Source organism: Bolinopsis microptera, chromosome 8 (assembly GCF_026151205.1).
Source record: "Bolinopsis microptera isolate Bmic1 chromosome 8, MBARI_Bmic_1.0, whole genome shotgun sequence".
Classification (NCBI taxonomy): Eukaryota; Metazoa; Ctenophora; class Tentaculata; order Lobata; family Bolinopsidae; genus Bolinopsis; species Bolinopsis microptera.
Genome location: NC_087079.1, coordinates 12,504,027 through 12,532,007, shown reverse-complemented (window position 1 = coordinate 12,532,007; position 27,981 = coordinate 12,504,027). Strand labels below are relative to the sequence as shown.

Here is a 27,981-nt window from a genome sequence, read left to right as displayed (position 1 = left end):
CTTGCAGCATACCGTGTCGTCTCTCCTTCTTCAGAGACAGGCTTTATTTCAACATACCGCGTCGTATCATGCTTTATCGTGTCTCCTTCATCAGACACAGGCTTTCTTTCAACATACCGTGTCGTCTCTCCTTCTTCAGAGACATGCTTTAGTTCAACATACCGTGTCGTATCTTGTTTCATTGTCTCTCCTTCTTCAGAGACAGGCTTTCTTTCAGCATTATATCGTGTCGTAACAAGTTTTACGTCTCTACTTCTTCAGAGACATTCACTATTCCAGTCAAGGTATTTATCCTTATATTTATTATTGGTTTTAAAAATTTTTAAAATTTTTAAATTCAAATTTGTATTTTATTTATCAGTTTAATTTGAAGCACACTTGGACAAATAGAGCCTCCCATTTTGTTATTATTATCTAGATAGGTGATAGGTACCATGGACACTGGATCTCAGCAACATACAGAAGATACTACCTGTCATCATTATAGAGTCTAATGAACTCTACCCACAGGTTAGTCAGGCAGTGGATCACACTCTGATGACATCTCCTTTTGGAGATTTCGGACTCTCAGACTACCTATACTAGTTGAGTGTGTTCCATAACCTAGCACCCTGCCTAAACGTTCGGTACTCCTGGACCTATGTGGCAAGCCTGCTCCCTGAACAAAAAAAAAAAAAAAAAAATCTAAGATGAAAATTTCCTCAGATTTTGAATACAATTACTTTTTAATGGTGTAAAATCGTTTTTAAAAGTTATTACTTTGTCAAAAATCAAGTTTTAAAAACGGTTAACTTGATGACGTCATCAAAGGGTGTTCATGACGTCAAATAATTTGTTTGTACAATGTAAACTAAAGTGTAAACAATTATTTTCAAGACCTGTGGTCGGAAATGGCTGTATCTTTTATACTTTTGAATCTATGGACAATTAAATACAGGCTACAATTGACTGGCAAAGCGTCTATCCCTGAATATGTATATATGTATATATCACGACAATCTGTCATAAAACAGGGGTTCTAGAAAACCCACTTCCCGATGTTCCTGAAACCTGAAACTTTTTTTGCAGTCGATTTGGTCAACGTCTAGACGCCCTGAAAAATTTCAGATCTCTAACTTAATTTTAACATGGTTTTTAAGGCACCTGAATATGGCGATTTTGGGTTTTTTTTACCGAATTTCGTATAACAGTGCTGGCGAGTATTTTATGCAAATTTCTTAAAAATCTCAACATAACTATTTTTTATTCCTGTCATCTTTGACATCAAATTAGAATGTTTTGAACTAAAATAAATCTGCTGAACGACTTCCGATGAGTCTTAATGTCTGAAAAACTCCTGCCGGAGGCGGCGGCCTTCGGCCGCCGCCTCCGGCCGGAGTGCACGCTTCGCGTGCACGAAAGAGGCTTGTAAAACGTGTAACAAAGAGGGTATAATAGTAAAGGGGGTATAATAGTAAAGGGGGTATAATAGTAAAGGGGGTATAATAGTAAAGGGGGTATAATAGTAAATGGGGTACATAGTATACCCACAATAAATGCAACGGTCGTGCTTGCCAGCACTGTGATTCCTGTCATCTTTAACATTGAATTAGAATGTTTTGAATATACCTGCTGAACTACTTTCGATGAGTCTTAATGCCTGAAAAACAATAAAGGGGATATAATAGTATAGGGGGTAAATAGTATTGTGAATATAAGGGCGACGGTAATGCTTGCCAGCATTGTGATTCTGTTCAATATGTTAAGTGTTTGTGATTTTATTATTCTCGCAACGAGTTTGCAGAGTTCGCGTTCGTGATTTTGGTGGTCTGAAAATCTGCGATTTTGGCGGACGTCCTAAGTAGATGGCCCCTTATCTCTTCACGAGATGTCAGAATCAATAGAGCATATTAAAATTTAGATTTTATAAGCGAAAGACCAGGAGATTATTAATATTATAATTGAATTACATGTTTAGCAGTTTACCGTGGGTTCTATACTAGACCTATCAGTATCCAGTACCTTTCATATGAATTGTTTGTATCATCCAAAATATATTGGTCAACTGCTCTCTTGAATCAATATCATGAACACCAAATAACCCAATTCTTTGCTTTTGCCAATTTTCAAATCAAATATTATGTTATAACAGTAACACCAAATAACACTTAAATTACTTTAAATTTCAAATCGAGTTATTTTGGTGTTGTGACTATAGAGTTTCCACATCATGGTATGTCATTTTAACAAATTGTTACTTCTACAATCTACATTAATCTGACCCTCAGGAATTATTCAGAGCTGCCTACCCAGAACTGGACAGCACTACTCCTACAACCATCCCTGATCAAATCACCACAGTTCTGTTCAACGTGGTCTCTGAGGATTCTAAAACTATAGCTCTGACGTACTCAATACTGTGTCCAGCTGTTTCGGGTCCTCCGTCACTCATTCAATCAGGTATTAAACTGTAAACACTGACATGTACACTGTGCAATGTACATTGTATACAATGTACATTGTATAGTGGGGGACGACTGACGAGGAGTTCTGTATAAACATGATATTAGTAAGATACAGCTCTAGTTACGACATATAATAGTGGCTGAGTACTGACTCACGTAAAACTGACGCGATCACCTCAACCTGACTATTACAACTACAAGGTTGTTAAATACGTATTAGGAGGGAATACGTATTGGAATACGAATACGTATTAATCCTCGAAAATTGACGTATTACGAAAAGGTGTGTCGTGCGCGCAAAAAATTGTTTGCTTATTGGATTATCCATGAAATTTTATTACAAATTTAAATATAATTGCACTGCTTTAATGCATGATATTCAATGATGGGGGTGGCGCGCAGCTGTAATGTTTAATTTTGACAAATCAGCGTATTACGACGTATTATGGCGTATTCGTGGACGTGTTTAATTTTAACAATCCATAGAAATTACCGTATTACAGCGTATTACGACGTATTCATTATTAGAACCGAATACGTCGTATTATTTCACGAAAATTTGACGTATTTAACAACCTTGCTGACTAAACAGTTGACCGACGAAATATAGTTTTCAAGTTCAACAGTGGTTTACACTGTGTCCTTTTAACTTAGATATCAATAACATTTTCAAGTTAATGAGAAATAATGCGAAATGTGGTCTTTAAAGCCTGGAGAGTGGAGACTGATGGAACTGCTGGATTGGAGCCTACACTCAGACTTTTAATGGATATATTATGGCAATAGTGAGTCAACCTACTCAAAGTCATAAAATATAAACTATCCAACGGTATGAAATCTTGGAGACAGTAACGGTATGAAATCTTTTATTTTATTTAGATAAACAGATTGAGGTAACGATTGAGGTGCACAGCCTCCCATGGGCTCTACAGTTAATGCAGGATGCAAATGCAGACAAACCTCTTAAGCTCACGTAAAGTAATCTGCCTTGTTTGTCATACTACTAATAGAAGACGTTGGGGACTGTTTCTTGGAACAGGGAGAGGCAAAACCACTAATATTTCCTTCAAATTTCACTGTATTGCATATTGTGGCAGTATTTTTGGAAATTTCTGGTGAGTTTTTGTACCGATTAAAATATATTTTTAAAACAGATAACATTTTTAACGAATTATTCGTTACGATTATCGGAGTTGATAGCCTAGTCACATATATAATCATATATACATATTACCCATATTAGCCCTAATCACATTACATGGTGCAGATTTAAGTGATAAGGGGTCGTTCACAGATTACGTAATCAATATTTTGGCAAATTTTACCCCCCCCCTCCGTAATCAACCGTAATCAAGACCGAACCCCCCCCCCTGTATTACGTAATCAAGGTTTGACCCCCCCCCCCCCGTAATCATGAGACCCAACCCCCCTTCTATATTTTATTACTATCTATTACTTACTGGGCGGCGCTCAGCCTGTCATTCCGCCGAATCTCTATTCGTTAATGAACATGATAGCCTGAGGTCCCCAGGTAATCTATTACATATTTATGTTAAGCCATTTATTTATTAAAAGCTATCGCAACGGATTAATGAATGAAATAATCGCAAAGCACTTACTATTTCGAGAATCGGTAAAAAATTAAAATTTTGATTACGTAATCAACGACCAAACCCCCCCCCCCCCCGTAATCAACCGTAAGCATTTGAAAACCGCCCCCCACCCCCTCGGCTGATTTCGTAATATGTGAACGACCCCTAAGTCTAAGCCAATGCAATCACTGGATTTTTTCTTTATAAACTGTATAACGGACGACGGATTGACCAGAAATATTCTTTTCAGAAACTGATAGTGTTGGAAGGATCCTCCCCAAGAAGATTTCGCAGTAAGGATCAATTACAAATAGAACCTAACCGGACTTGAGTTAAAGTTGAGCAGTGTAATTGGTTAATGATAAAGAATTATTTCTATTCAATTTATGTGTGAAAGAGTGTTTGTGATAGAGACTGAATATTTTGTAACTATCAGGTTTATGATTGAATTAAAAGTAAATACGCCCATTCCAATTTTGTAACAATTTCGATAATAGATACAAACAGATCTTAGCGTCAATATATTATTCTCTGATTTGTTATTCAAAGAAGTTGGGAAAATCCAATAAATTATGAAAAGAAATCCGCAAACCCGAAAACAAATTTAAGCTAAATTATTCTAACTTCGTAAAAATCAAAGTAACAAATCAAGTAATATTTAATATGTAACTAATTTACAATCTGATAAGAATTAGGGTCTAATTAAATTTAGCCGGGAACTCCATGACAATCTACAATCGAAAAAGACAATACAATTCAGTCTGGTTTCAACATCTATTTCATTGTATTTGTATACAGGTTCTAAATTCCTCCGACTCTAGCATTTCTCCAAGAGTAGAGCAATACCCTGTCCACCACCAATGCACGCACTACCAATACCGTACTGAACATTCCTGTGCCGCATTTCGTAGATAAGGTTAGCTGTTATTCTTGAGCCTGTGGAAGATGGTGTTGGTCAGTGGTCAGGTTTTGCAGATCATATAATTGAGTACGGCATTTTGTCGCAGCTATAAAGACAGGTTTGGCTTCTGAGCAATGGTTACAACGATCTTGCTAACTGAACATTTGTATATGATTTTTTACGCATAAATAAGTAGTACCTGAAGCAGCAAGAGGATGGCCGATAGCGATGGCTCCTCCGTTAACGTTAGATATCTCGTTATCTAGACCCAACTCCTTAGAGACAGCTAGGAACTGAGCGGCAAACGCTTCATTCACCTGCACAGAGTGTCAAGTTATAAACTGTTAATGGCATTTTTCAATCAAAATTCAGTGAGAAAGTTGTGGTTTTTTCAAGTCAAGCGCTGATAACAGTTACCTGTAGAGTGTAGAGCAAACATGTAATTCAGGAGAGGGGAGGTCACATCGGACTATTCAGTTTAATCCAACATATCAAAATCTGCACTCTGCAGCAAAACAAACGGAAACCTAAATACAGGACTTACATCAACAAGTCCGATATCGCTGAGGGAGAGTCCAGACTTGTCTAGGACTTGTTCAATAGCGGGTGTAGGTCCACGGCCCATTACTGTGGGGCACACTCCGGCTACACTGAAGTGAGTGGTTTTCAGACAAGCTAAAAACCATTGAACGGAACAGAATAATGAATTTTGATTTAATTAATTACTGTTATTACTTATTAATGCATAACTACAATTATAATTGTTAATGCAAAATACCTGTAGTTAACAAGTCGAGCAAGGGGGGTCAAGCCGTGTTCGTTACATGCTGCCTCGGACGCGACGATTAACATACCAGCACCATCACAAATACCTGACAAGAAATTTATCAAGTCCACAAATAATCTCAGAATTACACAAAAAATGTCAGAAGACTCACACTTTTATGCACTATAATCAGTGCAGTGTAAAGAAATACCTGAAGCATTGGCAGCAGTAACGACACCGTTCTTCTTGAAAACAGGTGGAAGTTTAGCCATGCCAGCAGGGGTGACATCAGGTCTTGGGTGCTCGTCAACTGTCAGCTCTACAACTCCTTTCTTTGTCTTCATGGGGATAGGAACTATCTCTTCGGCGAATCTATCAGATGGGATAGTGTTGTTGAAATATTTCAAGGTATATGTCCTAGATGACAATACGAAACTACCAAAAACTGGATAGTTTTTATTTATTAGAAAAAAACTTTTTTTGAATCATTTTAAAAACTGGATAGTTGGTGAATTGTAACTAAATATAGAAACTAGAAGTGCTTTACAAAAGTGATAAGACAAATGTAAGACAAACTCCGCACCCACCTGCCAGCTTGCTGGGCCGCGCCCCATCTCTGTTGAGACTGTATAGCGTAGGCATCACACTCTTCCCGGGTGATACCATGCATATCAGCTAGGTTCTCAGCTGTGATAGCCATCGGCATCTTAACGTGCTGGTCCTCAAGTCCGCCCCACAGAGAGTCTTCTAGCTAAAGGTACGGTTGTTAGTGAAGAGACAGTTCATGTTATGTTACTAACATTCCTGTGCTTGATTGGTCACATTTGCATTCTGCATATTTTAAAATCATAAAATAAAAACGATATTTAACATTTTATATTATTAATAAATGTTATAAAATTTGTGCAATTTGGCAGTTCCTTAAAACTACTCACAGGAGGTACGGTACCGAATGGAATGCCAAATCTAGCATCTCTGATAACGTAAGGGTACTGTGACATGTTCTCTACCCCTCCTGCTGCTACTATGCTGGAGTCACCTGGAATAACAGGATTTAGAGAAATATTGAAATTTTTAATTCTTGCATTTCTTAGGTATTCTCACTTTCAGGAGAATCCAGAGCCATGAATTGACAAACAGTGAAACAGCTGCTATTATCACACATGTTGGATCATCAAGCCAAAGATTCAGATAACTCTCCCCATAATTTGATATCATAATTAGTGGATTGATCTAAGATTCCTGATTGTATCTCGTTCGCGGCCGGTCACACTTATTACCGTAAACATTTGAAACTTGACCTGAATATTTTTCAAAGACATCCTCATTAAGTATCGAGATAGTTGGCCAGGTGTTCAACTTAAAATGAAATGATGTTAAAATTTGGAGCGTTTTTAAGCCAGTCGATTTTAAGTTTGTTAGTCAGGTCCCTAGCCTCTCGATATCATTAGTTATTATATGGCCGCGATGAGGTTGAGCTCCAGTTACTAGTAAATCTACGGTTGCTATGTTTTATGTGGCGTTTCATACATTATATAAGGCAATTCTTAGTTTGAATTCAATTTACTAGGGTTATATTCATAAATTTAGTTTTGTAGCTTATTCAAGCAGACTATAACAATAACCTAGCAAAAGTTATCACCAAGCTAGTTAGAAACTGGAAGAACCATGACTATCACGGATAGTCCACTCATCTCCACATCTGCACCAGAGCCTCTTATCTACAACCGAGCAGCAGATATTATAAACGGAATTATCTGTTTACTCTGTTTCTTTGTCGGGACAACAGGAAACAGTGCTAGCTTCCTCTACTTCCTCTCCAAAAAGAGGGATATTTCTAGACTGTTATACTTGCTGATAACAGCTACAGATATTGTTATCAGCGTGGTAGTGTTACCTGTAGGGGTTTCATACCTGTCCTCCAGATCTCCTGGTATGTTTGAGAGCGACTTCTTTTGCAATGCTTGGGTATACTGTTGGTATGGGGCCACTAAGTTCAGTATATTCTTAGTGATATGCTTGTGTTTCAGTAGGACTTACTCCTTGATGAGACCCTTTAAACAACAAAGCACCAGGGCAATGACTCTAGCAGTTACATGCTCTCTCGCACTGCAACTGGCTCGGTTAATAGCATTCCACCTTCTAGAAGGAACTAAAATAGTATACTCATCTTACTTTGTACGTTGTGAAATGTATCTTGCACACAGGTCCACTGTTGGTTACTTCATCATGATGGGAAGTGAAATGCTCTCGTTTGTGGCCCCAATGATAGCAGTCACCACAAGTTGCATTATATCTGCTGTGCTGCTCAACAAGAATGATAGCGAGCTTGGGGCGGAGCTACAAAGATCCAGGAATAAAGCAACCGTGACCATTTTGTTATTTGCAGTACTGTACGGGTGTTGTAATGTTCCACTAGTTCTGCGAAAGGTAATGAGAAATTATGCTCTTCACATCAGCAAAGACATGGACGATTTCTATGATTTTTACGATTTTGATAATCAGGGATACTTTGCAAACGCTTCTATGACGCTGCTTATTGCAGCTAACTCTGCCGTTAATCCAATTCTTTACTTCTGGAGAATGGACTCTTTAAGAGAGTTCGTCTTGTCCGGAATGAGAAGAATTTGTTACAGATGTAGAGGACAGAGTGTAGTGACACCGGCACACAACGGTGCTCCTCAGCAAGTGCAAGTGGTGTCAGCAATAGGGAACTAACTAACTAACTAGATAACTGTTTTAACTGTTAATAGTGCTAGTTTTGAACAAAGTTTACTAACTAAGGAAACTTGAATTTAATCAGAGTAAGAACGTTTTGTGATTCTTCAAAAGTTAATACTAATAAACAAATCTAGCATACGAGATTACTAAGAAGATTTATTATAATGATTTCACAGTCACATTCATAAACTTTAACCATTTCTGTTTCCTGAGTTTAACAAGATTTTTCAAATAACTCTAGAATGGTGTGAAGTAATAAAGCAACAGTTTCATAAAATTCTTCATTTATGCACAAACTCCACTAAAAGTATCACGACAAAACAAGGCCAATTCTTCAACAATAAAGATCTTCAAATAAAAGTCGCCCGTCCGCGTCGCCCAATTGTCTACCCTGTTCCAGGGTCAATTTTTGTGGCATATCCATCTAGATTTTATAGATAGCCTTAACTATCTGCAACATCTCTCTACATTCCTAGAGATTATACTCTAACTCTCTAACAGAACGACTCTACACTCCAGTAACATCACATTGTAGCAGCTTCACGATACTTATATCCTTCTTCGTCCCCTCAATAAACTCTTCCATCGACAGTCTACCGTCCGAGTCCTTGTCCATCTCTCTGTAGATCTTGTCAACCCGTTTCTCCGGCGTATTCTCGTCCTCTGGCATGTCCGTGTTGTTTACCATTTTATAGATAGCCATCACTATCTCCAGCATCTCATCCTTGGAGATGTCTCCGTTTCCATCCAAATCATACATACTGAACGCCCACTTCAGCTTCTCATCGAGTGTCCCTCGTGAGGTGACAGACAAAGCAATTATAAACTCCCTGAAATCTATAAACCCATCCCCGTTAGCATCAAATGTTCTGAACACGTGCTCAGCAAACAGCGCGGCGTCTCCGCAAGGGAAGAACGTGCCGTAGATCTTCTTGAACTCTTCTATATCTAGCGTTCCACTGGGACAGTCGTGCAGGAAGCCCCTGTACCATAACTTCAATTCCTTTGTTGAGAACCTGGTCATTTCACGGAGATCGGACATTCCCTCCGGTTTAAGTTTGCTGTTCTGTTTTCCCATTACTACTAGGGCAAATAAAATCGTTTAAAGAAAAAAGTAGAAGAGCGATCAAACGATAAAATAAGAGAAGTGATCAACAGAGAGCAGTCTACATTCCTACAAAGAATTTGAGCGTTATCTACCGGCACCGCATAGTTAACACCCAATATTGTACGTCTCCCCAGCCCGGCCAGTATAGTTAACCCCGGCCGGGCGGAAGATCGCTCGTCAAGAGACAGCGGAAAACGTAATGTGTGGCATGTTACATGTTGAACTCGCAATTAAGTAATTAGACAAAATAATTGTATTGCTTGTGTCACATTCGTGGTTTGATCGCCATAGAGTTATCATTTAACAACGATTAATTTTAACTCAGTCTTAACTTTGGATATGGTTATGACTAATTATTGTCTGTGAGGATTCAAACACGAAAATGTCTAAAATGTGAATAGAAAATCTAAGTACAATAATGTCTTTGGAATTGCTTATCCGTAAGTTGAGACGATAATATCCCAATGTCACCCAAGTTTTACGAATACCACAAAGAGGGATTCTTCGCCGTTTGGATGACAAAAATTACAAGTCTGTCATTTACCATTTGCCATTTTAGCTTCAAACTTGTTACCGTCTCAGTAAATGTGTTGCTATGTAGGCTTAGCAAGGCTAATTATACTCTCCTAACAGCCGTGTACAATACAATACTTATCAGATCGGTTACAGGAGGGGTTTTAATCTCAAGACAGCATTTTTAGTCACTTAACACTCGGTGAACGCAGCTATTAACGTTTCCTGACAGAGTTCAACTTGTCGCTTCTTAGAACACAAATTGGGACCTGGTAACAACGGGCTAGGACTGATTAAGGGATAACAGGTTCATCTTTATTAGATCGTGCACTTTAAAACATGCAGGTATTGAGTATTGACACTGCACTTTAAAACATACTGGCTTTGAGTATTGACACTGTACTTTAATACATGGTGGTATTTAGTATTGACACTGTACTTTAAAACATGCTGGTATTGAGTATTGACACTGTACTTTAAAATATGCTGGTATTGAGTATTGACAATGCACTTTAAAACATGCTGGTATTGGGTATTGACACTGTATTTTTCACCAGTTAGTTAATACCGGGTGTTGTATCAACTTGAAACTCTGAATTTTGCTCCTTAAACTTAAATAATAAACCCCACAAAATGAAACGTGTTGCAAGTAATAAAAAGCAATCGTAATAAAAAAGCAATCAAGTTCTAGGGCTAGCAATAACCCAAGAAAAGCAATCGTAGGAGTGGTAGGCAATAACCCAAGAAAAATATCGGTTGCTTGCAAGAATAAAACAAAATAATAGTCAATATTAATTAGAAAAGCAATCATCATAGTGTCTTGGTTCACCAATAACAAATATTTATATAGGCTTCAACCACAAACACCGTGATGCCATATCATTACACACCTAAATAACCGATTCGTCAATAGATTAAACCTCGCCATTCACTGAGTTTGTAATATTGTAGACTACGTTACGATTCTATCTACACACAGAGCTGTATAGTTCTTGATAGGTAGGTCTAACAAGTTTTCTTTTTCTTCTTTACGCTTTCTCAGCACACAGTTTATTCCTCATTCATTCACACGCACACACATTGGCATTTTATACATATTCTTAGACTGTACAAGCTATTCTATACACCATACTTTACACTCTTATCTTTTTAATATCTTACTTAATTATTCACAGATATCTGGTATTTACACATCTTGAACAATGGTTGAACCTAGTTTCAAATCACAATGCTCAAGTTGCTTCGGGTGGTCTTATGCTCCTAGAAATGTTTTCATTTGTCCTCTATGTGACAAACCAGTTCATAAAAAATGCCTCAAAGATTATCTTGGTTGTATTACATGCTGTCTAAACCTAATACCTGGCTATAGAGTAACTTCCTACGAACTTAATGATAATTACAATACAATAACCCCCACTTTTAACCCCTATATTCGTTCTCACGTACTGAATCAAATAGGCAAACTTACTGATGAAATAGATTCCAGCGAAATCGATCTCAACAATTGTATATCGGAGATATTGGTTAGCTGTAAGTACCAACACCCTGATAATATCAAGACCCCTAGCAATCGCGAAATTAAGATACTTTCGTTAAACGTTAGATCACTCGTGAAGAATATCTCGAATTTTAGAGAAGAAATAGAAACATTCTCCAAATTTGACCTCATCTGCCTCAATGAAACCAACTGTAAAATTTCTAATCTTCCTAATGGTCTGAACGACATTGAAATCGAACAGTTTTACGAGCCCTTTATCAAAGAACCTGCACGTAAATCTGGAAAAGGAGGTGGTCTTGCGCTCTATGTTAACAAACGCGTTTGTGATTACGATAAAATACAGGAACTCGAACTCAATCTGAGTCCAGAAGAAGTTACTTGCGGAGAATTTCAATTGCTTAAAATCAACAATTTTAAAAACGGAAATAAGACAAAAATCATCGTAAATTTCTACCGCTCGCCATCCACAAGCCCTAAAAAATTCCTTGAAAAGTTTGAAAACGTGCTCAGGGGTCTTGATAGACACTCCAGAAAGCAGATAGTCTTCCTGGGTGATGCAAATATTGATCTTATAAAATACGATACCGACGCTTACAGCCAGGATCTTATAAGCTTACTAGAAAAATATGGGTTTGCCCAGACTGTCTCCAAGCCTACCAGGGTAACTGACCACAGTGCAACGCTTATTGATCACGTGTATACTAATCACGTGACCAACGTTATTAGTTGTAATGTCGTGACGTTGGATATGTCAGATCATCTCGCGGTTAGCACGACCATTAGTTTAGGAGCCACACCTAGTTTGAACGAGCGATTCCGTAGTCAACGTGTAAAGAACAACAACACTAGCTTGAAAATAGAGGCCCGTGTATTTAACGAAGCTAATCATGCTAAATTCAAAGAGCTTATTGTAAGTGAGACCTGGGATGATGCTACCTCCTCAACGTGCGCTGATGAACAATACAATTCCATCTATCAAACGTACATGAAACACTACAATACTGCATTCCCCCTGAAGCGCGACAGTTCGAGAAGAAAATTCGAAAGAGCTGACCCAAAGCCTTGGATCTTACCCTGGCTTGAGGCGGCATGCAACCGCAAGAAGTTACTTTTTTTGAAAAAACTATAAATCCATCACAAAAAAACTGCGACGCGTATGATAAAATGAAAAAGTTTTGTCACAAACATGTGAATCTAGCCAAAGAAAAGTACTATAAGAAAATGTTTGACAAATACCAAAACTGCTCTAAAAATCAATGGAAAATTATCAATGGCCTCCTGAACCGTAACAGAAAAAAGTTCGGACACACCCGTCTGAAGGACGACGATGGCACGATTATAAGCTCCGATCTGGCAGTCGCTGAGAAATTTAACGGCTACTTCTCCGGTATTGCAGCCAGTATCAAGAGGCAAATCGCTGCCCGTCGAACCTTTGACCCAGGTGGTTTCAAGCATTTTCTTAAGGCTTCGTGTAGTAACTCGATGTTTCTTAAGCCTACATCACACGGTGAAGTCCAAAAGATAATATCAGGGCTTAAGAACAAGTCCACACTCGATTGTAAAATTGAGCCATTGAAAATTGCAAACAGCTGCGAAAACTTTACCAGGGCACTAGCTAATGTCATTAACTGTTCGTTCTCCAGTGGTACCTTCCCAAATGCTCTAAAAACTGCGAAAGTCGTTCCTATCCACAAAGGTGGTTCAAAATTGGAAGTAGCTAATTATAGGCCGATCTCTCTTTTGGGATCATTCTCGAAAATTTATGAGAAACTTATGCATGCTCGTGTTTTAGAATTTTTAGATAAGAACGATTCTCTTATCGAAAATCAATACGGATTTCGGCCAGGAAGATCGTGCGAACATGCACTGCTCAATGCCCAAAATTCTATACTACACTCTCTGAATAAGAAACAAATTTCCCTACTGCTCCTGCTCGATTACAGTAAAGCCTTTGACGTGCTTGATCATGAGACCTTACTTAAGAAGCTTGACCATTGTGGGATCAGGGGAGTCGCGCACGAATGGTTTAGATCTTACCTTTGTAATCGATCTCAATACGTAACTTTAAACGGAATTTGCTCTTCTAGCATGCCCATAGTTTACGGCGTACCTCAGGGTAGCATTTTAGGACCTCTCTTATTTGTAATTTATATAAACGACCTACCTGGAATTAGTGATTTTGCAAAGTTCATCCTTTATGCCGACGACGCAAACATATTAATTAGTGGAACCACCCTAGAAAGAAATACAATTAAAAGCTAATCAGCTAATTTCACGTCTTGTAGATTGGGTAGGTGCTAATGGGCTATCTTTAAATGTAAAAAAGACGTGTTACATGATTTTCACTAGAAAAAGAATCGACTTCAGCGGCTTTAATTTGTCCATTGACAACACTGTAATCGAACGTAAGACTGAAGCAAGATTTTTAGGAGTGATCCTAGACGAAAAGCTCACTTGGCAAAAACACATTACGGCAGTTAAAATAAAGATGGGTCGCTACCTCGGAGTTATGTATAAGCTAAAGCACCTTCTACCTATCAAAGCCCGCCTAAACATTTTCCAAAGCCTTACCCAATCCCATCTAAATTTCTGTTCCTTAGTGTGGGGATTTGCCTCAAAATGTCACATTGAATCTCTGTTCACCAAGCAAAAGCAGGGAATTAGAGCTGTTATGTCAGGATATGTAAATTATAGATATAAAGACGGCAATCCCCCGGAGCACACAAAAAGTGCGTTTAGATTGCATAATATCCTAACAGTCCATAGCGTCATTGTAAAAAACGCTCTTATTCTACTACACAAAGTAAGGAACATGCCAAGCCTTCTCCCTAAATCCATCAAAGAACTTTTCCCTCGCGATATTCCCACCTATAATTCCACATACGAACATAACCTTTCTTGGTTCACAACTTACAACGGCCCAACATTTAGAAATACTCTTTTCTTCAAAGGACCCATGCTCTCTATTACAAAACAAAGTAAGGATATAACTATTCCAAGTTCTACCTTTTCAATTGAAATCTTTAAAAATTCAGCTAAGCGCGAACTCCTCAAGCTGCAAAGCTCAGGAGACGATGAAAATTGGCCAAATTTCTTACTTTATAGTATACCTGGGCTAAGAAAGTCTCAAAGAGAAGGGCGCTCGCAGATAGACTACAACACCGAGTTAGTAAGCGACAACGCGTAAAGAAAGATCACTCGCGACAAATGACCATGATATTTTATCAACAACATATCATTTTAATTTCACTGCCATTATGCAATGCCGAATTTACATCTGCCGCGCAAAACTTTTTATCTATTATTATTAAATAGTAATTAGCATGTTTACAAATTGCGACTTCAACCAGTTTTGCAGACCGTTAGTTATATAGTACTTTTAGTAGGGCATTTATTTTAATATATTTTATTTTACATTATTATATTTTAGTGTGACTTCTATAATTTCATTTATGTAATAACCATTGATTAATAAATTGCGGCACACGCCAACCTCCACCGTGGGGTTTCAAAACAAAACAAATGAGTAATATCATTGCTGGTGGATTGGGAGGGGATTGGGAGATTGTGACGTCACAAACAGACAAAAAACAGAAAACAAACAGACAACAAACCTACCCAGCATGATTTCCTGAGCGGCGTTGACCACAGACTGGAAGCCACTGCCACAGAGTCTGTTGATCATGTAGGCAGGACGTTCAAGTGGCACCCCACATCTCAGAGCGGTATGTCTTGCGGAGTAAATGCCTGAGAGGCAGAGGTTAGTGGATATTATTCGATATTATTATTATAATATTTAATTATATCATTCGATATTTCGTTTTTGAAACACTAAAAAAGTGCGATTATGTACTTTAGGGAGATGTGCTAACCTTCTTTGGAGGTGACGGGGCAGACGTTACCGACTACTGTAGAACTGACGTGTTCAGCTGATAAACCTGCGGATATTGGTTGTTTGATGGGAGATTTTATGTTTTACAACTGTGGTTTCGGAAGGTATGTTAATTTAAAAAAACCATCAATCAATCATTATCGAAAATTGGGGCTTAGGATTACCGGTAAAATAGCAATTACTAAAAATATTTCGTTGTATTGCCAACAAACCTGCTTGAGCGAGGGCAGCTTTGAGAGCGATTTCAGATAGGTCAGTTATAGTCTTCTTTTTAAGAGAACCGCCGAACTTTCCGAATGGAGTCCTTTTAGCAGCTACTATGAAAATTCCAGACATTGTCGGGTGTTTGCTAGGAAACAAAATCAATGTTTTACTTTTAGCTACTTTAAAATTTATCAGTAAGTTATATCACTATGATTTATATCTAAGGTTCAATATAACAAAACAGTTCAGGTAAAAGGATTGTAGATGGCATTTCGCTACTAATTATTTTCTGGGAGATGGATTGCCGAACAAGATTGAGGAAATCAAAATTTTCGAATAACAAATTTGATGCTCATTTAATTTAAAATTTAGCAAACATTAGTTAATAAAAATATTTAACACAATGAGCTACAGAAATAAATAAAAACCCTTCTCAAATTCAGATTCAAATAAATTATAACTCTAATCGTTTTATCTCTTCGATAAGATCATTCTCAGAGGCAATCTTATCCATCTGATTTTTCTCCAAAGTCTTGCCCTGGGCCACCTGGCCCTTCAATTTTTCGATCTGGTGCAATTTCTTCTTAAGATTCCTGACCTTCTTCTCCCTCTCATCAACTATGGTAGACTGCAAATCTTGCATCGTAGGCGCTGGAACTTTCTCATCCTCAATTTGCTTGGCCCTATTTTCTCGTTTTCTCTGATTTTTCTGGGCTTGCCTAGAGGGCTGGTTTCGTTGGGCATCACTGCCGGGTTTGTAGACTCCACCTTGAACGTTGGGGAGGAGTGAGCGGGTAGCTGCAGCTGGACCCTGTCGGGAGCCAGGTGGTCTGTACGCCTGAGGGGGTGGAGGCATTGAGGGATTAGGGTGTACTAAGGGTAAATTGGAGAATAAATCATCTTGGAGCAGTCAAAAGTGAATGCCGAACAATCAAAAGCGTTGTTGCAAAATGGAGATACTGCCGAGTCATTCTTTCAAGTATTTACATTGGTTAATTTCTAATTTTATATCGAAGCTTTAATATGGAATTATAACTCAAGAATTCAGTTTTATGATTAATGAAAAAATATGCTATATTAGGATTTTCAGATGAGCTAAGACAAACAAAAGCTGACAAACCTGGGGTTTTCCAGCAGCAATCTCCTTAGAGGTGGCAGGTCTAGGAACAACAGGGGGAGGTAGCAGCTTAGCAGGGTTGATCCACATCAGCTGCCACAGCTGGGTCTCATCTGTTGGGACCTGGTAGTGGTGGAGTATCTTACCGGACACATCCCACAGCTTAAACTCATTGTCTTGTCTCAGTCGGGGTGACAGGGTACCTGGGAGGGGACAATTAGAAGGAGTCAATATAATAGGGTTACTCTTTCAAAATGGAGTACAGTGTACCTGGGAGGGGACAATTAGAAGGAGTCAATATAATAGGGTTACTCTTTCAAAATGGAGTACAGTGTACCTGGGAGGGGACAATTAGAAGGAGTCAATATAATAGGGTTACTCTTTCAAAATGGAGTACAGTGTACCTGGGAGGGGACAATTAGAAGGAGTCAATATAATAGGGTTACTCTTTAAAAATGGAGTACAGGGTACCTGTGAGGGGACAATTAGAAGGAGTCAATATAATAGGGTTACTCTTTCAAAATGGAGTACAGGGTACCTGGGAGTGAGATGTGACAGGGGGAAGTTGGTTGCCACGAAGGAATAGTAAGCTCAATTCTTAAAATTAGGGTATAATTAATAATGGGGTATAGGAGGTTTTTATGCAGTGGTCCTTGCTTCTTGATCATCGCACAGGGTTTGCTCAAAGTACAGTCCCATCACTGCATTTAAAAGCTCTAGAAAATAAATGAAAGACCCACCTGTGATAAAGACATCTCCACAGGGGGCCCATTCGAAGAAAGTAGCATCCGCTGCCACAAAGTCTGATAACAACTTATTGTTCTCCGTTTCATAGAACTTTATCTTGCCTGGAATTATTAGTAATTAGTAATTATTAGTAATTAGTAATAGTAATTAGATAGTAATTAGATATCTTTTATCTGGGTTTCACATTTATAATCACCAATAAAAACTTTCAATTTTTATCAATGTTATACAGGATACAATGTAATGAAATAAGGACTGAGATGACTTGAAAATGCCTAAAAAAATTAGATATCTTTTATTTGGGTTTCACATTTATTATCACCAATAATTTAAATGATAATGCCGCCAGAAATGAAAGAAAATTCATGTACTTCATTCCACAGAAAAAGGTAAATTCAACAGAATTAACATAACTTCCTCTTTGACCCCTTGGGAATTCAAAAAACATGCCCACCCCTTTATCAAAACCTCCATCTCAAGTCTTACCTCGAAGGTTCCCGAACCCACAAAGTCCGACCATGTTGCCCTGAGGGTTGAATAGGATCTCGTTGTAGTGGTTCTCTCCGAACTCGTGTATTGGATCACACTTCACGTTAAACAGTGTTCCCCTGAGGAAAGTGTTTTGTGAGGTCACTAGGGGCGCGGGGAGGTGAATATTGAATTTCTTTGCCACTTCAACTAACTGCTTTAATTTTTACTGAAGCAGATTTATACGTTTTCCTCTTTATTTTTTCTACGACCAAAATTTTTCTACGATATGAATATTATATTGGACAAACTGTAAATGATTCGATTTCATAATCCAGAAAACATAAATCTCATAAAAAATATCTCCAACATATAATAAAAGAGCCATACGATAATTTTATTACATTACTAGTGTAACCCGTGCCTACGGCCGGGACTTCACTATCGCAGTTGAAAACACGCATTTAACATTGTCGTATGAAAGTATGAACTCTCTCTACTGCAGTCCAAACAGACCGCAATGAGTTCCCCCTCCCTTAATAAGCTTATAGTATTACATGACAGTGAATCTTACACGGTTAACCTAATTATGATTCATGTACCAACGCTACATATGCAGTTTAAAAAAGCAACTTGTTTTTAGGCTTAATTCAGAAACGGATTCAATCAATTAATTCTAGGCTTTCTGTCAATAATAATATCCGAAATCAGCAATAATTCAAAAGTCTAACATCCAAAAGCATCGCCAATGATAAGTTTTTGCTTCCTTGGATGGTTAACATGGTCTAACAAGTCTACGTCCCACCGTAAGTGGCCACATCAAGCGTTGTCTTTGCCATGACTCCCAGTTATTGCGCATTAGTTCTGTAGAGCTAATAATGCCGCTGATTTTCCTGGAAAAAAGGCTAAATTAACGATTTGGTTTAGCAAAGCTCTAGACAATTTTAATCGACCGGCTATGTAACCCTTTTAGTCATGGATCTGACGACATTCCGTCTATATAACTTCCGCCCGGGGTTTGAGACTTGGAAAATTTATCCCAATAAAATTGAAATCAGAAAATAGTATGCTAAAATCGTTCTCCATTGTCAGATTCGTTCCAGGAGGTCAAATCTAGTTTAAATTTCCAAAATTTTCGGGGGCTTCGCCCCCAAAAGTAACCTAGGATTATCTATTAAAAAGCGTTCCGGGCCCTAAAAAAGAATCTGGAATCCGCCATGAAAAATCTTTGAACCGCGCGAATACAAAGACTTTTTTATGCGAGCGAAGCGAGCGGGCCACATAAAACGAACAAATTGAGAATGTAGGAAATTAAAAATTTTTTGGATATGGGCGCTTTATAGCCAAAAAGAACTCACAATCCAAAGATTCAGTTCAAGCCATCTAAAGCGACTCACGAACATGTACATAAGAACTTAGCATTTTATGAAGTATGGTTTGTGTCAAAGAGATGAGTCTTTAGTCTCTTTTTAAACAAGGCAATATCGGTAAATATTCTCAATTGTATATTCTGAAAATGAAAATTAAATTATTATATCATTAAAAGATTATAATACATATTATATAATAATGAATGATAAAGATGATAATATCTAGAAAGTGGAAGGTATGTATAAAAAGATTTTTGCCCACCAAAAGTGCAATTCTTAGTACAACCCTCGGTCCGATTAGAATCTCCAGGGCAGGGACTTTCCCCGGTGGACGGATAGGGATTCGGGCAAGTTCGGGATCTGGACCGAGTACCTTCTGATGAATTTGCTTCCTCGCAGAGACATGTGCTCCATGAACCCCACTCCGCCCAATCTTCAAAAATGTGAATTTTGTTCATTAAATAATATTATATATTATTATATAATATATATAATACGGTCATACATCCGGATCCTGATGGCACTATGGCGGCACTGTCTGGCACTATGGCGGCATAGTGCCAGACAATCATTATATTTTTTCACAATAACCACGGTGGCATAAAAGCATTACCCTTTATTTACTAGCCTTGTCGAAAAGTAGAAAGTAAGTATAACAAGATTTTTACCCACCAACTGTACAGTCCTCGGCGGTTAGGGTACAACCCTCGGTCTGTTTAGAGTCGCCAGGGCAGGGACTTTCCCCAGTGGAGGGATAGGGATTGGGGCAATGTCGTGATCTAGTCCGAGTACCTTCTACTGCATTTGCTTCCGCACATTCACATGTGCTCCATCCACCCCATCCCTCCCACTCTGAAATATTAACTATGTATTATATAAGTATTTATATCATGATATCAGTATTAAAAAATTTGAATTTATATTGATTATACTCTTTTTTTGGTGATAGATGTTTCTTAAGTTGCCTGGTGGTTCGGTTTGTCATTTCTTTCTTTTGACACGCATATTATCTCCATTTGTAAATTGTAATCAATGTCTTAAGTGGGTGGCTAGCCAGCAAACTGCAGGGATCACTCACTCCATCCCCCCTGTTGTTTCTGGACCCACTAGCAACCTCAGAGTGACCCATATCCAAAAACCCGCATTCTCGCATTCTAAGAATGTAGGAAATTTTTAAAAGTAGGAAATTTTTGACAAAAAGTAGGAAATTCGAGAGCCAACTCTGAGAATTTTCGATAATATTTCAGTAGGAATTTAAGTGAAAGAGCAGACTAAAAGTTGCTGGACCGTTATTTGAATGTCCTCAGTCAGGGATCCACTGATCCAGTCTATCAAATTTCATTTCACAGACCAAAGTTTGTTGCTATTAGCTACAAAATCTGTGCATCAAGTAACCACTAACAAGATGCTATATTGAATATTTGGTCTCATACTTGCTTCCTTCTCCAAATTCCCTTAACCCTGTATTAGTTTATAGCTTGAAAGCAGAAAGTGATGGTAGTAGATGAGAAAACATTTCTGCCAAAATTATAAACTCTTGATACTTCATGCTGTCTCCTATTTCGTGCTTTAGTTAAGCCATGAGTGTTTAGGGATTCTAGAATCCAGACAATTTATCCCAATAAAATTGAAATCAGAAAATAGTATGCTAAAATCGTTCTCCATTGTCAGATTCGTTCCAGGAGGTCAAATCTAGTTTAAATTTCCAAAATTTTCGGGGGCTTCGCCCCCAAAAGTAACCTAGGATTATCTATTAAAAAGCGTTCCGGGCCCTAAAAAAGAATCTGGAATCCGCCATGAAAAATCTTTGAACCGCGCGAATACAAAGACTTTTTTATGCGAGCGAAGCGAGCGGGCCACATAAAACGAACAAATTGAGAATGTAGGAAATTAAAAATTTTTTGGATATGGGCAGAGTGACCTCCACGTTGGTTGGGGATGGTAACTGCCCCTCATTGTCCGGCAGGCCCAGGCTAAACGTCGTCTGGCTGGATCAGATCAAATACCAGCACATACCTGGCCTCTCTCCACTCCACCTCACTCACACAGGACTCCTGTGACAGGAGCCCGGCAAGCTCCTTTCCGCTACGGACAGTAGAATATCAAAACGACCCAGCCATGGACAAATGGTACCTAAAACCCATAAATATGCCAAAACAGTACAATAGCTCGTCACATAAACAGAGAGAACGGCAAAAGGGGTCTACCGAAAACACGGAACGCGCGGACAAAGACATACATAGTAAAGAAAGCCACAAATTTATCACCAAACTGGTGCGCGCGCGACCAAACAAATCATGGCAAAACAACAAACATCAAGCACAGTAAATATCGAGAAACACCTAGCGGAGCTGTTAGCCAGATAACAGTGGAAGTGGTAGTTTCTCGCATTATCAAACCCATTTTCCGGGAGGCTGTTTCGACAGTTGACTTTCTATGGACTCAGATAGTCCCCCGATGACGGAACATATGGCAGATACTCTTAGGGTTATCGCCGTTCCACCGGGTCATAACAGCAATGTTATGTCCATTTGGTTCGTGCCGGATCAGCGAGTCCCCATCCCAGCCGAGCTTTCGGTACACCTCCGCAACCAAAGGAGCTCCAAGAGACGTTAGCCACAAGGCGGACGTAGCCTCCCCGCAAACCCGGGGAGGTAGAGTGAGCGCCCATCGACAAAAAAAAAAAAAAATGTCTTAAGTTACAAATTCTAAAACCGTGTTAGAATATACATATGAAATGGTGATAATTACATGAATAAAAAGATGATGTTATTATGTAGGGGGGGGGGGGGGGGGGGGGTGTCATGTCCGTCTATGTCCGCCTATGTCCTGTCCTTTTTGGATTCTATGAGACAACGGACGTGTTTTTTGGGACATTGGCGGACACGGACGGACATCGGCGGACTCGGACGGACATTGGCGGACTCGGACGGACATTGGCGGACTCGGACGGACATTGGCGGACCCGGACGGACATTGGCGGACTTGGATGGACATTGGTGGACATTAGCGGACATTGGTGGACATTAGCGGACAAACATTTTGAGGACTGAAGAGTACTGAAGAGTACTGAAGAGTACTGAAGAGTACTGAGCAGGATGGCTGAGAAGGATGGCTGAGGAGGATGGCTGAGGAGGATGGCTGAGGAGGATGACTGAGGAGGATGACTGAGGAGGATGACTGAGAGGGAGGAGAAGGATCAGGAAGACCCAGGAGGAGGAGGACCCAGAAGGAGGACCTAGGAGGAGGAGGAGAACTGAGGAGGATGACTGAGGAGGAGGAGGACTCAGGAGGAGGACTGAGGAGGACTGAGAAGGAGGAGGACTGAGGAGGATGGCTGAGGAGGATAACTGAGAGGGAGGAGGAGGAGGAAGAGGAGGAAGAGGACTGAGGAGGAGGAGGAGAAGGACTGAGGAGGAGAAGGAGGACCAAGGAGGAGGGGGACCCAGGAGGAGGACCCAGGAAAAGGCCCCAGGAGGAGGAGGAGGACTGGGGAGGAGGAGAACTGTTGAGGACTGATGAGGAGGACTGAGGACGAGTAGGAGGAGGACTGAGGAGGGGAGGAGGAAGAGGACTGGGGAGGATCAGGAAGACCCAGGAGGACCCAGGAGGAGGAGGAGGAGGACCCAGGAGGAGGAGGAGGACTGAGGAGGACTGAGGAGGAGGACTGACGATGACTGAGAAGGAGGAGGACTGAGGAGTACTGAGGAGGATGGCTGAGGAGGATGGCTGGGGAGGATGGCTGAGGAGGATGACTGAGAGGGAGGAGGAGGAGGACTCAGGAGGAGGACTCAGAATGAAGAGGAGGAGGACTCAGGAGGAGGACTCAGGAGAACTGAGGAGGAGGAGGAGGAGGACTGAATAGGAGGAGGAGAAGGAGGGGGACTGGGAGAGGACTGGGGAGGAGGAGAATTGATGAGAAGGATGAGGAGGAGGACCCAGGAGGAGGAGGACTGAGGACCGAGGAGGAAGAGGAGGAGGATGGAGAGGAGGAGGAAGACCCAGGAGGAGGAGGACTGAGGAGGACTGAGGAGGATGGCTGAGGAGGATGACTGAGAGGGAAGAGGAGGAGGAGGAGGAGGACTCAGGAGGAGGAGGAGGACTCAGGAGGACTGAGAAGGAGGAGGAGGAGGACTGAATAGGAGGAGGAGGAGGGGGACTGGGGGAGGACTGAGGAGGAGGATGGAGGACTGAGAAGGAGGAGGAGGAGGAGGACTGAATAGGAGGAGGAGGAGGGAGACTGGGGGAGGACTGAGGAGGAGGATGGAGGACTGAGGAGAAGGATGAGGAGGAGGACTGAGGACTGAGGAGGAAGAGGAGGAGGATGAACATGTAACTGATTGAAAGTCCGGAGCTTCGGGTGTTGTTACAAGGCACGAGAGGTAGCTGGGGTTCTGATATAGGAAGATGGAGTCCATACTTTGGGTCTTTTTATAGTATTCAGATGGACAATACTTTGTTCACTTTAGATGTTGGTTGTGGACAATAAAGACACCAAAATATCAGAACTTTGTCAGAGAGCGAGAAGGCGATGCAAAGGTGTTCAACACCGACCAACTCTGTTAATAATAATACAAAACACTGTTTAAATAACCGCACTCAATTATAACGCTAAACTTCCAGAGTGCATTTCTATTCGTCTGCTAACTGTGACAAACCATTTGGCAAACCTCGGATTGGCCTGTACAAATCGAACGACTAATTTGTTCCATGAAAGCTGCTCGGATATTTAACTTTCGGGATAGTTCCACTGTCTTCAGGTCTACTACCATATGCAGCACTTTAATCGCATTTGAAATGCCTGTCGTTGGCACAGTTATCACGGTTACATATTATGGAACGTGCACTATAACGGTAGTCTGATCGATACATGTAGCCATTACCAAACGGCTACAATCTACCCTGTCTTCCTCCTGAGATCATATGAACTACTTATATTACCTATGAACTGTGCTTACTGGGTAGCCGTATCCACTACCGGCTACACCTCACCCTGTCTCTCCCTCGAGACATCACCGGGCCCTACTTTCCAAACGGATTCCTTAAATCAATTTTTATAAACAATATTACACAATCACAATTGTTCAATCTCACACACATAAAACACACGCTTGATATTGTTCCATATTCTGCAGTCCATAATTATATATGCATTTCACGTGACGTCAAACATTATAACTCCGAAGCGTCCAAACGTTGAACGTTGCTGAACTCGGAAAACCTTCCAACTTTTCCAGCGGTCGATTTGACTCTCTCATAGAGTCTGAAGAGTTTTGTCCAGCTTCAACTCGAACAATCTCACTCCGACGATTTAATTTTTAGGATTCTTCTTCATCTGTGACTCGATCTTACCGAGATTCTCCATCTCAGTCTGCGTTCTTCCTCGAACGGCATCACTTAATCTTCTCTTCTCTCTCCGGGATCGAGGTTCCCATACGCCGTCGTGAGATGTCCTCCCATATCGTCGAAATGCCTCGTGCACATAAATACTGAACTGATAGGGTTGGCCCGTGTCCTACCAGTTGTACATCGAGACAGGTATCCACTTCAGCAACCACTCCGTCATCTACTTGATCATCTTCTCGGTGCTGTGTCGATCATCAAGCCTTTTCCAGTTTTACAACGAAACAAGACTCGTCTTGTTACCCTACTAGTTTTCGGGTCTTCATGGTGCCTTTCCCGACTCTCCGACAATTTTCCAATTCTTTTCCTCTCCGACAGCACAGCATACCAGTCGTCACCAGGCAGCTCTCAGAACTCCAGTCAGTTTACTTCAAGGTTCCTCGTCAACTGCGTGCGGGACGTCAACCAGAGCGGTAGGGCTCAATTAGGCGACTTCCTCCGCAGTAGGTTCCCTGTAGTTCGCGCCATTGTAACTGATTGAAAGTCCGGAGCTTCGGGTGTTGTTACAAGGCACGAGAGGTAGCTGGGGTTCTGATATAGGAAGATGGAGTCCATACTTTGGGTCTTTTTATAGTATTCAGATGGACAATACTTTGTTCACTTTAGATGTTGGTTGTGGACAATAAAGACACCAAAATATCAGAACTTTGTCAGAGAGCGAGAAGGCGATGCAAAGGTGTTCAACACCGACCAACTCTGTTAATAATAATACAAAACACTGTTTAAATAACCGCACTCAATTATAACGCTAAACTTCCAGAGTGCATTTCTATTCGTCTGCTAACTGTGACAAACCATTTGGCAAACCTCGGATTGGCCTGTACAAATCGAACGACTAATTTGTTCCATGAAAGCTGCTCGGATATTTAACTTTCGGGATAGTTCCACTGTCTTCAGGTCTACTACCATATGCAGCACTTTAATCGCATTTGAAATGCCTGTCGTTGGCACAGTTATCACGGTTACATATTATGGAACGTGCACTATAACGGTAGTCTGATCGATACATGTAGCCATTACCAAACGGCTACAAACAGGAGGAGGAGGACCCAGGAGGAGGAGGAGGACTGGGGAGGAGAAGGACTGTTGAGGACTGATGAGGAAGTCCCAGGGGGAGGAGAAGGAAGAGTAGGAGGAGGAAGCATCTAAATGTTATTTCCATTTTTGTCCGTTTTTGTCCATTTTTGTCCGCTCTATTTTTTGTCCGTTTTGAAAATATAGGGTACCGAACGGACAAAAAACATGATCCCCCTATAACAGCAAAAAATGAACATTTTATTTAGCAATTTAGGTGTCCATTAATGTCCGCCTTTGTCCGTCTATGTCCGCCTATGTCCGTCTATGTCCGCCTATGTCCGCCTATGTCCTGTCCTTTTTGGATTCTATGAGACAAGCGGACATAGACGGACGTGACACCCCCCCCTATGTATATATAAAAATAACGAAATATATTTGCCGACCAACTGTGCAGTCTTTGGAACAACTCGTGGTCTTTGTAGAGGATCCAGAGCAGGAAAATCCTCCGCAGGACGGAGAAGGACTACTGCAACTTCGTGAACTAAACCGGCTACCTTCAGCTGCATTCGCCTCCTTGCAATCACATGAGCTCCATCCACCCCACACCGACCAGTTCCCGTCCCGTCTAACACCTGAGTTTAATCTCTGTATGAATACATTCTGTTCGTATTTTACTTTTTCTATTTTGTTTTTCATAAACTTTTGGATTTAGATTAATTTCATGTATTGGGTCCAAGTAATTGCGGACATAGTTCACTATGTGTTTACCTGTTTGGGTGCCCATCTTATTTTACAGATGGCCGGGCATTATTTTGAACGATTCTATTTTATATTCATTTATTGCTGTACTCTGTAAAATTTGAATTTAAATATGTAATACAAAATTCTAGTGGAGAAATAAAATATAAATTTCACTGTGAAGTGTACCACAATCTCTTCACATTTCACTATTTGGAAACTTGGTCGCCTAGTAGTTCTGCGATAGTACGCCCCAAATCTCACATAATTTAAATCAGATAAATCCATATTTTCGCACAATCAGTAAAAACACATGAAATACGACTTTAAAAACATGATTGGATTATTAAAGAGTAAGACGATAGACGAATCTACAAACTTTCCAAATTATTCAAATTAAGCTTACATGGTGACGATCTTCTTCTACTAATTACAGGCGAGGATCTTCTTCTGCTGCTCTCACAGGGTCCAATCAGAATAACAAAGAAGCAGACCACCAACCAAACCCCATCTTTAGCTTTCATTCTTCGTATAAAATATAATGTCAAACACTGTACCACAATTTAAAAGATAATACTAGCTGACATATAATATGAATTAAATAATTATATCTTACTATATATAAAGCGAGACGATATATATGGATGTGTTTATCCGTACCATTTTACTGACACCACGGCATCAACTTTAACGCGACTTTCCGCAAAAACCGTAAAAGATATACAACTGAAACTTTTTTGACTGGGTCAAATGTTTTAATGGCCTTCAAATCAGCATGAAAAAATAAAAAATTGGCCAAGGAATAGGAGTTTTAGAGCCCAAAATTTGGACCCCCAAGTGGTGTCAAAAACACGAATTAAATAGGTAATAATTATTTTAGTCTCTTGAGTCTTGACACCATTTTAGGGTTATACGGGTTCCTGCTAGTTATATAAAAATGTGAAAACATTTGGCCCCCAGAAGTAACTGCGAACATGCAACCCTTCAATAAATCTTGAAATACGGTTAATAATTGTATAAAAACTAGAAAGCCAGTGGTCACAGGGAGGTAGCTAATCGTATTCTTTGATAGTCAGTTTTTATCGCATAACATATAATATCCAATCTATTTGCAGTTGTAGCTAAACTGATCTGACGGATTCTACCGAACATAATTCATGAAATTTGCACTCCTGAAAAGCTGAGACTGATTTTCCCCTTTTCTTTGGGAATGGAAATTCTATAAATTGTGTTCGGGAGAAAACCTCAGATCAGTATAGCTACAATCGATAAGGCTGTACTGTAATTAGTTATGAAACTCTAATATCTTATGGTTAACGTTTTTCAGTTTCAGACCTTTCCACTTAGTAATTCCTGGTTATTAAAATCTGCCGAGAATTACTGAACTTCAACTACAAATATTGGTGATTTAAGTATTCTTGAAACTAAAAATTCACGAAGTTTTATGAGAAGCATATATCTTGAATTTTCGAAATTTTTCCA

General features: G+C 39.9%; 4 protein-coding genes across 4 annotated transcripts in view; 1 reads left to right on the top strand and 3 right to left on the bottom strand.

The window, feature by feature from the left end:
- Positions 1–27,981, top strand: part of LOC134819675 (uncharacterized) — a 242,709-nt gene that overhangs the window by 137,607 nt on the left and 77,121 nt on the right. The gene's annotated exons all lie outside the window — the stretch shown is intronic.
- Positions 4,505–27,981, bottom strand: part of LOC134819676 (3-ketoacyl-CoA thiolase, mitochondrial-like) — a 65,538-nt gene continuing 42,061 nt past the window's right edge. Inside the window, exons 2-11 of the mRNA XM_063829755.1 lie at positions 15,648–15,786; positions 15,416–15,481; positions 15,162–15,290; positions 6,639–6,742; positions 6,291–6,454; positions 5,915–6,075; positions 5,716–5,809; positions 5,482–5,587; positions 5,137–5,254; positions 4,505–4,972 (exon numbers count right to left, since the gene is read on the bottom strand). Of these exons, the coding sequence (XP_063685825.1) occupies positions 4,854–4,972; positions 5,137–5,254; positions 5,482–5,587; positions 5,716–5,809; positions 5,915–6,075; positions 6,291–6,454; positions 6,639–6,742; positions 15,162–15,290; positions 15,416–15,481; positions 15,648–15,771 (1,185 nt within the window). The 5' untranslated portion in view covers positions 15,772–15,786 and the 3' untranslated portion in view covers positions 4,505–4,853. The remainder of the gene's footprint in view (positions 4,973–5,136; positions 5,255–5,481; positions 5,588–5,715; positions 5,810–5,914; positions 6,076–6,290; positions 6,455–6,638; positions 6,743–15,161; positions 15,291–15,415; positions 15,482–15,647; positions 15,787–27,981) is intronic.
- LOC134819679 (neurocalcin homolog) lies at positions 8,763–9,655 on the bottom strand. Its single transcript, XM_063829759.1, has one exon. The coding sequence runs from the start codon at positions 9,500–9,502 to the stop codon at positions 8,933–8,935; it is 570 nt and encodes a 189-aa protein (XP_063685829.1). The 5' UTR covers positions 9,503–9,655; the 3' UTR covers positions 8,763–8,932.
- LOC134819804 (eukaryotic translation initiation factor 2A-like) lies at positions 15,995–27,023 on the bottom strand. Its single transcript, XM_063829952.1, has 6 exons — positions 26,934–27,023; positions 26,209–26,393; positions 17,990–18,111; positions 17,497–17,604; positions 16,760–16,959; positions 15,995–16,477 (listed from the first exon to the last, which is right to left on the bottom strand). The coding sequence occupies exons 1-6, from the start codon at positions 27,021–27,023 to the stop codon at positions 16,094–16,096; spliced, it is 1,089 nt and encodes a 362-aa protein (XP_063686022.1). The 3' UTR covers positions 15,995–16,093.